Raw genomic sequence first — 12793 nt, 5'->3', positions numbered from 1 at the left:
TATCAAACAAGAATTATAGTTACAATATTTCTTTGTGAGTTGAAAATTTCATATCTAATTTATCTTTTATCATAACTAAGGAAAACTATAATTATCTGTCTTCAACTCCATCAAAGACTCCAGAAGGGTATAATATTACCTAAGCAAACAGGAAGTGCATTGTAAGCAATTTCCAAAGTTTTAAAATTGAGAGAGACATCTTGCTACCTGGACAGTCACCTAAAGTTCTTCTGTAATGTTGGGACATCCATCTTCAGCCTACAGGCCCATAGTGTCCAGTGGACTTTTCCATGAAGAAGGAAATTTGAAGATCTGTTTTGCCTTATAATGGCAAAATTTATAAATTGCTTTCTTCTGTGCCCTGCAGAATGCCTGACAGTTTCTTCTATGAAGCAATAACCCTGAAGAACCATCCCATCTTTTGGAAAGTTCAGCAATCACTTTTCTGTGGGTCCTGCATGTCCAGTTCATATAATATAAAGCAGTCCAGGCAAGAGCAGTTTCTTGCCTGAATGGTTAGCCTTATCTACATTGAAGGTAAATTCCATAAAGAGTTTCTTTGATGCCCATCAACCTCTCTGAAGTAATTGGTGCTGCCAGAAGCAGACATGTCTCACTATCAAAAAAGTCTAAGTTCTTAAAACATTTTAAATGCCTTATTCTGTAGGTCTTTGAAATGTTGAAGATTATCTAACTGAAATACATCTCTGTATATGTAGAAAACCTAACATGGCTAAAAGTTTTATAATTATAAATGACTACCTATTAATCTGTATTTTTAATTATACATTACATTTTTAAATGAGCCACATAAACACAATACCTTAAACAAGAGCAGAAATACTTATATCCAGCTTAACAAAATTAACCTTAAATTTGTATCAATAGACCAAGATTCATACCAATGCAAAGTATTTACTTCTATAGCATATCCCTCTTTAAATGAAAATAAACATTTATAAACAATCATTTTGGGAATTTGGGCATTGTTTTCTTCAAACTGCTTCTTGCTGTTTGTTGGGAAAAGTATTTTTATGGTTCATGGAAACCTTTCGGGAGAATCTTGTTCTATCAAACCACATTAGCCTTGAAGGAATCCACAGGTTCTCATCTTCAGTGGAAACAAAAGCAGAAATTCTTTTCCAAAATTACATATCCTTAGAGTCAGTTGCTTGCAGTCATCTGAAAGGTACAGACTATCTTTAAATCTTAAGATTTTTATGTTGAATTATCCAACCCTTAAATATATTGGTTTCATTAATTATTCTATTTATATTAGCAAAAGAAAGTAGCACAGGCATTCCCATTTCCTTTTTCCCTTTACAGATGAGAAAATTGTAGCTGAGAAAGATGAAGTGATGTTTAAATTATAACCACTTGGAAAACTAGTGGGACTTGAATCCTAGGTTTTTGTCATCAAGATTTTACAGTAAAGATCACTGTCTAAATTGGGTGCATGTTAAAACAGACACCTTTTGGAGGCAGGAGAGGTGGTAGGGCAGATGATGTGAATTGGGTTCCAGCATCCATGCCTGGTGACTCACAACTGCCTGTCACTCAGCTCCGAGGAATCTGACACCCTCTTCTGGCCTCTGCAGGCTCTTGCACTCACACGCAGATATCACACAGCCATCCACACATACACACAGAAATCTTAAAGAATAAGCCTCCGTATCTACTATAAAACATTTTAATGGCATTGTCTTAGGGTTTCTATTGCTGTGAGGAGAAACCATGACCATGACAACTCTTATAAAGGAAAACCTTTAACTGTGGCTGGCTTACATTTTCAGAGGTTTAGTCCATTATCATCATGGTAGGAAGCATGGTGGCATGCAGGCAGACATGGCTCTGGAGAAGGAGCTGAGAGTTCTACATCTTGATCAGCAGATAGCAGAAAAAGATCTGCATGTGTGGACTTAAGCATCTGAGACCTCAGAGCCCAACCCCACAGTGACACACTTCCTCCAACAAGGCCACACCTACTCCAACAAAGCCGCACCTCCTTATAGTGCCACTCCCTATGGGTCAAGCATTCAAACACATCAGGTGGGGGCCATTCCTATCCAAATCACCACAGGCATGGTCACATTTATTTATGTTAAATAAAATTACATGTATATTTTTACACTCACTTTAATATTTAACCTCAGCAGCTTCCTAAAATATATTAATGCCACTCTCATTTTGTGTGTGAGGAAATCAGTGCAAGGAAACCTGAAGAAGGAAACCTGAATGATACACAGCACACACTGTATAGTTCATATGTATGGATATACTTTAGCCTTTCCAGTTTCGAAATGCTTGCATTATACAGTGAGATATCTTGGAAGTACCCAAGTCTAAACCATAAGATCCGTTTATTGTTCATATTACTGTACGCACTTAGTGTTATATTTTGCAGCATTTCAGTGCCCATGAGTTGGCTGTGACCCATCCCAGAAGGTCAGGTGTAGAAATTTCCATGTTGATATGTACTCACTCATTAGTGGATTCTAGCCATAATTAAAGGACATTGAGCCTATAATTCGTGATCCTAGAGAAGCTAAATAAGAAGGTGAACCCAAAGAAAACCATATAGTTATCCTCCTGGATATTGGAAGTAGACAAGATTGCCAGGCAAAACTTGGGTGCACAGGGGTGTGGGGGGTGGATGTAAGGGGAGATGGGTAGAGAGAAGGGAGAAGGGAAGGATTTGGGAGAGCTTGGGGGAATGGGATGGGTGGGATGGAGGAAGGATGGATATGGGCGCAGGGAAGTAAATATCTTAATTAAGGGAGCCATTTTAGGGTTTGCAAGAGACTTGAATCTAGAAGGGTTTTCATGTCCAAGGAGAGGTCCCCAGATTGTTCCTTGGGCAGCAGAGGAGAGGGTGTCTGAACTGGCCTTCTCCCATAGCCACACTGATGAATACCTTGCATATCACCATAGAACCTTCATCTGGTGATGGATGGAGATAGAGACAGAGACCCACATTGGAGCACTGGACTTAACTCCCTAGGTCCAAATGAGGAGCAGAAGGAGGGAGAACTTGAGCAAAGAAGTCAGGACCACGAGGGGTGCGTCCACCCACTGAGACGGTGGGACTGATCTAATGGGAGCTCACCAAGGCCAGCTGGACTGGGAGTGATGGAGCATGTGGTCAAACTGGACAGTTTGAATGTGGCTGGCAATGAAGGCTGACTGAGAAGCCAAGGACAATGGCACTGGGTTTTGATTCTACTGCATGGACTGACTTTGTGGGAGCCTGGTTGGTTTGGATGCTCACCTTTATAGACCTGGATGGAGGTGGGAGGACCTTGGACTTGCCACAGGGCAGGAAACCCTAACTGCTCTTAGGACTAGAGAGAGAGAGGGAGGGGGATGGAAAAGGGAGGTGGGGAGGAGGTGGAAATTTTTAATAGATAAATAAATAAAATTATAAATAAATAAAAAAAGAAATTTTCATGTTGAAGCTCAAAAAGGTTTGGAGTTCAGTGCCATTTTGGATTTCAAATTTTTAATTAAGGATGATTAATCTAAATAGTATGACTAAAATGTTCATAATTGTCATCATGAGTAATTTTTATTGAATTTGTTTCCTCTTATAAATATTCCACAACTTAAAAGTCGGCATAGATCAAGCACTGAGCATTTGTTCAGTCATGGTGAATAGACTCAGTCTCAGTTTCTGACAAACAATTTTGCCCACTGAAAGCCAGGGGGACCAATGAGATCAGGGGGACCGAGGGATCAGGGTATCCAGGAGGACCAGGGGAATCAGGGGATCCAGGGGAACCAGGAGGATCAGGGAGGTCAAACATTGTCTTCCCGAATGATGGCAAAATTTAGACATCATGTGTTGTAACTTTTGCTGGTGATACTGAAATATTGAACTTACCCTAACACTTTAGTAGTAAACATCACTTATTCCTGACAATTTACTTTAATTTTTTGTTGTTGAGTTGTACACATGTGTGCACACTTACACAGGAATTGAGTTTTAGAGTTGTAGATGTGGCTTTGTGGGTAAAATATTTGCAAAAGCACGGAAATTGAGCTCAGGTCCCCAGCACTCATGTAGCAGGCAGGTGTGGCAGCACACACCTGGGATTCCTGATCCTCCTGCCTCTGCCTTCCAAGTCCAAGGAGTACAGGCTGTGATACAGCACTCAGCTGTGGTGCTCTCTCTACGACACCATGTTACGATCCATCGTTTCCATCCATATTGCCCGGCAGTGTAGGAACTAGCACTTGGAAATTCACGTAGAGCAAGTCTGTGCACCGTAGCACCAAGAAGTCTGTGTTCTTCTCCCAACTTCTCTCTGTTTATCTTCCTCCTCTTCTCCCCCTGCAATTTATTTTTGCAGCATTGTTGGGAACAGAGTTTGAAAGTGGGGCATAGCATTGCATTAGATCAGGTTGACTGTAATTTCCTCCATAATTCTTGGCACACAGTCAGTGTTCGTTACAGGCAAATTAAGGAATATACAAACGAAGCATGAATGGGTGTCAGTTGCTAGTTGTGGTGATGTGTATCTGTGTGTGTATGTTTTAGTAAATCAAATTTGGATTTTCCATTTTAATTGGAGACTTCTGTGTACAGGTCTTTGCAGCGCCTGCACTCTTATTATGTGAGGGAGATGCAAGAATCACTTGGAAATGTTAACTTCTTTGTCTAATCCACCTGTGATGAGCATGCTGTCTGAAAGTCACACTGATGGATTGCTGTTTACGTTACAGCAAACAGTCCTTGTAGATTGTATATCAAAGTAATACAGACTTTTTTTTTTTTTGAGACGGGTTTCTCTGTAGCTTTGGAGCCTGACCTGAAACTACACCAGGTTGATCTCAAACTCACAGAGATCCACTTGCCTCTGCCTCCCGAATGCTGGGATTAAAGGTGTGTTTCACCACCACCTGGCAAAATTTATTTATTCATGTATTTTATGCATATGAGTACTGTCTTCATGCACACCAGAAGAAAGAATCTGATCCTGTTACAGGTGGTCGCGAGTCACCATGTGGGTGCTGGGAACTGAACCCAGGTCCTCTGGAAGAGCAGTCAGGTGTTCTTAACCACTGAGCCATCTCTCCAGCCTCCCAGACTTTCTTTATTTTGCTTTGGTTTTGACTGTAGCTTAAATTTATCTGTCACCCTGGCATCTCCAGTGTGTTCTGCTTTGCCCGGCACAGCTGGCTGAGAATTACCCCATCCTCCTAGGACCGAAGTGACAGTGTCATGGTTGTCTTGTGGCATGTGCCGCTAGTATCAAGAGTGCTAATCACTAGAGGCATAGAAAGAAAATGGCCTTGTTCCCCAGTCTACACACAGGTCACTGACCGATCGATCACACAGCAAGGATGTGGAGCTTCTGTGCAGCCCTAGGGACTTCCCTCACTGGGGCAGCAAATTCTGTTTATAAAGTGATAGTGTGGTCTGGAGCTGCACAGCCCAAGCACAGCTGAGAAGCCGAAGCATTCCTGTGCAGAAGTACCCCTCCCCCAAAGTATGTGCAGAAGTACCCCCCAAAGTATGTGCAGAAGTACCCCCAAAGTATGTGCAGAAGTACCCCCCAAAGTATGTGCAGAAGTACCCCCCCAAAGTATGTGCAGAAGTACCCCCAAAGTATGTGCAGAAGTACCCCCCAAAGTATGTGCAGAAGTACCCCCAAAGTATGTGCAGAAGTACCCCCCCAAAGTATGTGCAGAAGTACCCCCCAAAGTATGTGCAGAAGTACCCCCCAAAGTATGTGCAGAAGTACCCACCCCCCCAAGTAAAAACCAAACCAAACCAAAAGATTAATTGCCTATAGTGGAAATAAATTCATTAATAGAAACTAGCAATTGCCTTTCTTTTTTCTTCAAACATATCTTGCCTGTTTCTAACCACAAAATCCTTTTTGCTTTTTATCAAAAAGAAAAAAGAAAAAAATACTTACTTTTAGACAAATTAGGAGTAGTAGATTAAATAAGGAGAAAACATATTGTTAGAATTTCATCTAGAGATGCCTGCTATTAAGAATTTGGAAACATTCATCCTTGCTTGTAATTTCACAGTAAATTGTATAAATTTATGAAGAGGTGTATAATGTTTTATAAAACAGATTTAGTCTTTTTTGTGAATGTCTTTACAGATCAGTAAGCATATCAGGAATCTGTCCTCATCACCATTGGCTATAAGGTATTTCAGTATATTAATGAATAAAATAAAAGCTCATTTAATAAAGCTCAAATAATAAAAAATAAATTATATAATTGTTTTTCATATTTATTGTTGATCCTATAACACACATGTTATTATGAGTTCAGTCTTTTTTTTGTTTTTATGATTTTGCTTTCGAATCTTGTCTAGGGAGCCCTTCCTGATACAAATATTTTAAAATTATTTAGCACTGTTTATTTAACCCCAGAAATTTTAACCAATGTAGAATTTGTATTTCATATTATGAGACAAGAATCTAACTTAATTCTTTTCTAAAACCCCATTAAATAATTGATCCCTCTACCAATTTAATATATTAATTTGTCATAAATAATCATTATAAAATATTGGGTGTTTTTGTAGAGATTTAAATCTCTATTCTTTTTTATTGATACTGTCCAATTATCAAGTGCTTTGAATATGTTCCAACTGATGTCCCCCCAGGCAGTAATTCTTCTTTTCTCAAGGAATTCAGCTAGTCTAAAAGTTGATAATTTTCCAGATAAGTTTGATAATAATTAGTCAAATTGAAAATGATTTTATAACTTGAACCTTTGGTAATATTTGAAATATAAAGATTTAGAGGGACTTCCTACCTTACCAATTCTTTAAGTCCTTCAGAAGTATATTTCCTCCACAAAAGGACTTAGTCTTCATCTCCTGAATTAAAAGTGGGCTTCTCTCTATTGAAAGTGGTACTTAGTTTGTGTCTTTCAAAATTACCATTTGAAAAAAAAAACCAGAATAAATAGAAATCACCATTTGGATGTTGGAGATGCAGTGAAGTTGCCTAGCATGCACAAAGCCTCGGGTGGGATATTCACCATATGTGAACTGGGAATGGTGGTGCATGTCTGTAATCCAAGCCCTCAGGACACTCAAGACAGCAGACGATAAGTTCAGGGTTATCCTCAACTTACACACAGAGTTCGAGGCCAGCTGTGGCTACATGAGACCCTGTCTGAAGAATAAACATTACTGCTTGATCTGACCCAGTGTCTTGCAACTAATGATGACCATCTTTGTCCATTGTGAGCACATTGTCCATTGTCCTGATTGTCTACCGCCCATTGTCGACAATGTCCTAAGCTTTCCTTTATGTTGTTTTGTCCTTGGTGTCACACAAGGTTCTTCTTCCTTTAGGCATCACATTCGTATTTTGTTTCTTTCCAGTAAGGAAAACAGTAACTTTCCTGACAGTCTCAAGAAACAGACTTCTGCTCGTCTCTTTAGTCGGATTTTAGGGCCACATGGGCATCACTATCTACCAGGGGATTTTGGAAAGCAAATAGTTTTAGGTGAATGCTTTCCATCTAAGCAGAATTGGGATTCCTTTTATAAGAAAGAAAGAGAAATGAATCTTGGATGGACTACCACAGATTGAAATTTATGCTTATAGATCTTAGGACTAGTTGAGTGTGATGCCCATGCATGTAATCTCAGCATCTGGCATGTGGGGAAGCAGAAGGACTGGGAGTTCAAAGTCACTCCAACTACACGTCAAGTTCAAGGCTAGTCTGGGTTATATAAGACACTGTCTCAAAAAAAATCCAAAAAAATAAACAAAAATAAAAAATAAAACCAGATGTCATAATCTAGGAGATGATAAGAAGCATGGAGACAGCAATCCAGATGTTTCTGCAATAGATTTCAAGTGCACATACAGACGCTACCAAAGGTTAGAGGTGGACAAAGTACTTTAACGGTGGAGTCCACTAGAAAATCTTCAGCTTAAAGATAGGACTTGGACAGACCCTTAAAAGATGGATCAATAATTTAACAGTGACATTTGTTGATTATTTTTTTAAAAAATAAAATAATAGGCTAAAGACATACTTTTGAAGCAGTAGATTAGTTTAACAAGAATAGTGTGCTTATACTATGAAGGAATAGAAAATCAGGTGGCAAGGGTTTGGGAGATGGCACAGTGGGTAAAAGCTTGCCATGCAAGCATGAGGCTTTCACTTAATAGTCCCAGTACCCACGTAGAATAGACAGTCCTGGACCTGCACGCTTGTAACCTCAACACTGCAGGTCAGAGACGAGCAGACCCTCTCTGCTTGCCAACCTAACCAAACAGTGAGCTTCAGGTTCTGTGAGAGATCTCTCAAGGGAATAAGGCAGAATCTCCATGACACTCAAGGTCCTCCCCTGGCCTCTGCATGCCATGGACACACACACAAACAGGTCAGCACACATGTATACCCTACAAGAGTATTGGATGGGAGAGATAAGCTGGGGTAATGTGCTGGAAGGTTTGGATGGCACCATGCATTTGCAATCTGAAGTTACTTCCGTCAGCAGATCCACAAGTAAGGAGATAGACTGCAGATCCTGTATTAGCGTCTAAGGGAGTGCTGCAGATGCGTTCATTATAATGAATACCCAAGCCTTTCTCTACTCATTAGTGAAATTCATGATAGTTTTTACCAGCACAGTCGGTGATCAGGTTCCCAATACTCCATTAGATGCTTGAGACTGTTGACTGTTCTGTCACAAAACAGTGAAGTCCTAGAAGCAGACTCCTGCGAAACTCGGGCTTCACCATTGCCAAGCAATGCTTGGTTTCTGTTATTACTCTGACAAATATTTTAAATATTGTCAGTCTGTTTTCTCATATTAATAACTAAATGTAATCTTTCTTAATTAAAATCAGTTTGCACTGAATAACATGAAATGAGTGAAAATACTCTGATATAGTTTTGACTAAGTATGTTTTGTTAGCTATTATTTCATAAGTCTAATGTTTTGTTTATTGAAGGTATTTAAAGTTCAAAGCACATGTGTTAACTTAATGGCTTCCTATTTATTTGATGCTTGGTTTCTTTTCCTTTTCCTCCTCCTTCCTCTTCCTCCTCCTCCTCCTCCTCCTCCTTCTTCTTCTCCTTCTCCTTCTCCTTCTTATTCTTCTTTTTTTGAGACATGGTCTTATGTAGTTCAGACTATGAAATTGTGGTTTCTCCGGCCTTGATCTCAGGCTCCTGAGTTCCTGAGTGCTGGGATAACAGGCATATGCCACCATTCCCCAATTTATTTTGATTTTAAAATCAGCCTTTATACATTTTGTAGTTCCTTTAAAATTAGTGAGGTATGTTAGTTCTTTCCTCTAATGCACTTATGAATTTTTTAAAATGATTTTTCGAATGCAAATCACACAAAATACTAAGATCTGTCATGTACTGCTTTAATAATGGCATCAGTTGCTTTAGATGGTTTTAGTAATGAGACAATTTAAAAACATAAAATTTCCAAAATTACTTTATAAACAAACATCTGAAGCCTGACTTAAATTTCTGTAGCAACTAGAATATCAGAGATTCCTTTTTTCAAAATACCAAATGCCTCATCTTTCCAAATTCTTCTCTTTAATTACCATAGAACCATTCTATCAGAATTTCATCAATAGGAATTTAACTATGAGTTAGAACATAGATTACACAAACGTTTACCAGCTAGTTAAAATGTAAATGCTCATTGTTGGAAGTTACTGTTCAGCCCCGTTGCACTGAGGCTGGATTCGGCCCTGGGACTTGGTTGCGTTGTCCCACCAAGCTGCCCCTTGGGAAGGGGGCAAGTAGATTTGAGGTCAACGACTCAGACACTGGGAGCCAGGCTGAATGCAGCAAGCTCAGTTTCTTCAGGAAGGAGAAAGCCTTATATACCTTCTACCCATCCAGCGGAGGGGAAGCTGCAGCGCTGGCACCAGGTCGCCTTTTGTGGCAGCTGGAGGCTGGTTTAGATCATCTTGTCTCAGGGCTTTACAGTTGTTGCTGGGGCCCCTTGCAGACCTAGTTTGGCTCATAAGGAAGTTACCATAAGACTTTCTCAGTCAGTTTAGTCCAGTTTAGACCAGAGAGGGCTGTTGGTCCTCAGGCCCTTTGTACCTGGACAAATATCACCCCATTTGTCTACCGTTTTTATTTTAGTTTTTGGGGTGCTCAGTGGGAGTCAGGGTGTCTTCCCCTGGCCTTGTTGTCTTCACCTTAGGAGGGCTCAGCCTTATGGACCATGTTTGTCTTAGGTTGGCTTGTCAAGCAAGCTTTTACTCATCATTGACTACTAGCCTTCGAAGAGCACCATACCTGGAGAGTAGACTGCTGTAGAGGTCTTAGTAGCACTTTGAATTTCTGTGAGCCATGAGTCTATCCCCTCCTTTGAATAGTTTTGTTCAAGATGTCTAAGATCCATTAATACCTGCAAGGTCACCTTGGTTGGTAGCTGCCCGTTGACTTCAGATGTGTGTAGGAGACACTTGAACAGAATACTGTTTAGGAGTGCCACTCCACCAAACAAGGCATATGCAAGCAGCATGCAGGAAGGATTAAGGAGTTTCTTAAAATTATCCCAAACATTCATCAGTTAGGAAGTCAATATCCAAAGACATGACCTGAAACCTAGTTATATTTAATTGATGAATTTATTCTCAGAGTAATATGGAATAATTAAGGAACATGTCTGACCATGTTCCTTTAATATTTTGAGATAATTGAAGTCTTTCCAGGGAGGCAATACAAACCTGGTAGGGGGTGAGACATATCATTTGATACAGAGGGTCACAAGCCAGCAGTGACATGTCTCTTACCAGGGTTAGTTCCTCAGCCCAGAGGTGAATTTATTGTCACAATATGTGTCTGGCCTGATAGAGGTGTTGATTAATTACCTCTTGGGCATGTAGTGTCTCAGCAGACTGGCAACCATGTGATTTAATGTGTCAGCCGTGGGGGCTGTTTGTGTTAGTGATACCATTCCAACCCTGCTTCCCCTAATTGCAGGTACAATGGCCACAATAATGGCGGTTATGATTCCAAGATCTCTTTTTATTCTATTTATGTTTGCTCAGCGTGTCTGAGGCATAATGGTGATGGCATGAAAATGGGTAGCGCTGACAACAGGGGCCCAGATGGCTGCTGGTTCTCTCATTAGAATGGCTGTTGTTGGCTGTCCCAGCCAGCAGGCTGTTAAGGAACATTTCTCATGAGAGCAATAGAGGGTACCCATTTGTTGCCAGAAAGAAGAAGGGGCACCAGACACAGACTGGGGTGGCCTTCTAGCTAATTTGATGTTTGTGTCATGTATATTGTACTCCTTTTTGTAAGCATCCATTATTGGTATACTTTCGATGGAAGTAGGTCCCACCTTTAAAAGTGTTAAGGAGCACAAATCAAGACAATTGGAGGGGACACATAAATACCAGTTGCCCATGATAGGGTCAGATTGAGATGGTATGGGATTCCTGAGAACATGTGGAATAAGGTGGGAGACATCAGTTGAAGTGAGTCTCCACATGCCAAGTTTGAGATTATTAGGCTGTACTGGATAATCTGCAGACCACTGGGAACCTAGAGCAGGTTGGCAGTATTCCCAAGGGATCAGGAGCGCTATGGAGGTGGGCAGTCTGTGCATCTGTGGACATCGAGGTGAAAGTGGTTGGGTTATTGCTGGAGGATCCCTTGGGGATTTGTAGTGATGGGGGTCAGAAGCTCCATGCCCGCCATGGTTCTGTTGGCGGCATTGCCATGAAAGTCTCCTGTGGTCATATTATATAGTCACACACAGGGACTGGTGGAGGAAGCATTTGTGGTGCAGCAGAGAATTTTATTTGTGGGTCAGGTGCCTCCTAGTTTTTGTGTTGTGGTTACTAGAGCCATGAAACGCAATCATAGACTTGCATTAGAGGAGAACAGAATTGGGTATGCAGGGGAGTCAATAGCTACCAGTAAGAGAGTAGGGCAGGGGGACAAGGGCCCACAAACACTCTGCTAGGGTGGGGTGAATTAGGAGCAGGGAGTAGACAAAATACATTACCCCTCCTGGCCTTCCTCCTCCTCCTCCAGGGATGCCTGATCCATGGCAGGCCACAGATCTCTTGAGGGTACTCATATCAGCCCAGTGACACCCTGTGATGTGGCAGTCCCCTCTGTGTGTTGCTTATATTGGTTAATGAATAAAGAAATTACCTTGGTCTGATAGGGCAGAACTTAGGCAGGTGGAGAAGACAGAACTGAATTCTGGGAGGAAGAAAGCAGAGTCAGAGAGTAGCCATGGATCCTCTGCCTGAGACAGGCGCAGGTTAGAATCTTTGTCAGTAAGCCACTGCCACGTGGTGATATACAGATTAATAGAATGGGTTAAATTAAGATGTAAGATTAGCCAATAAAAAACTAGAGCTAATGGGCCAAGCAGTGTTTTAATGAATACAGTTTCTGTGTGATTATTTCGGGTGTAAGCTAGCTGGGCAGCCAGGACTAACAAGCGGTTCCACCTCCTACAACAACCCTGTGGAAAGACACATGCATATCCTTGCCCTTGAGTCAGGACTGGGGCCGGGGGTTGTCATTGAAGAGTGATGGTGTCCCTCCATCTCACCAGCAGCAGGGGTGTGTTCTGTGACAAGTAAGCCCAATGTTTGTATTCCAGGCTCAACCCTGCTTCATCAAAACTCATGAAATTTATATGGAAGATTGCTTTCACAAAAGTCAAACTGGGGTCCTGCTTTGCTTTGGGAGAGATTTTCCAAGCAAGAGCTCCTTAATTGTGTGGTTTGCACACTCAACAAGGGCTCAGCCATGGGGATTGTAAGGAATATCTGTAGTCTGAATGATCTTTCAA

At 41.0% G+C, this 12793-nt stretch overlaps 1 protein-coding gene across 2 annotated transcripts in view; it reads left to right on the top strand.

Moving 5' to 3' along the window:
* Positions 1-12793, top strand: part of Acyp2 (acylphosphatase 2) — a 152285-nt gene that overhangs the window by 71016 nt on the left and 68476 nt on the right. The window contains exon 4 of one of the 2 annotated variants that reach the window (XM_085692328.2): positions 368-969. The exons of the other annotated variant lie outside the window; for it this stretch is intronic. Coding sequence (XP_085548454.1) covers positions 368-512 — 145 coding nt within the window. The 3' untranslated portion in view covers positions 513-969. Of the gene's footprint in view, positions 1-367; positions 970-12793 lie in introns of those variants that run through there. 2 annotated transcript variants of the gene reach the window in all.

The sequence above is a fragment of the Myodes glareolus genome, chromosome 8, assembly GCF_982192425.1.
Source record: "Myodes glareolus chromosome 8, mMyoGla1.1, whole genome shotgun sequence".
Lineage (NCBI taxonomy): Eukaryota > Metazoa > Chordata > Mammalia > Rodentia > Cricetidae > Myodes > Myodes glareolus.
The sequence above is the reverse complement of the archived record's forward strand: the minus strand, read 5'-3'. Positions and strand labels throughout refer to the sequence as shown.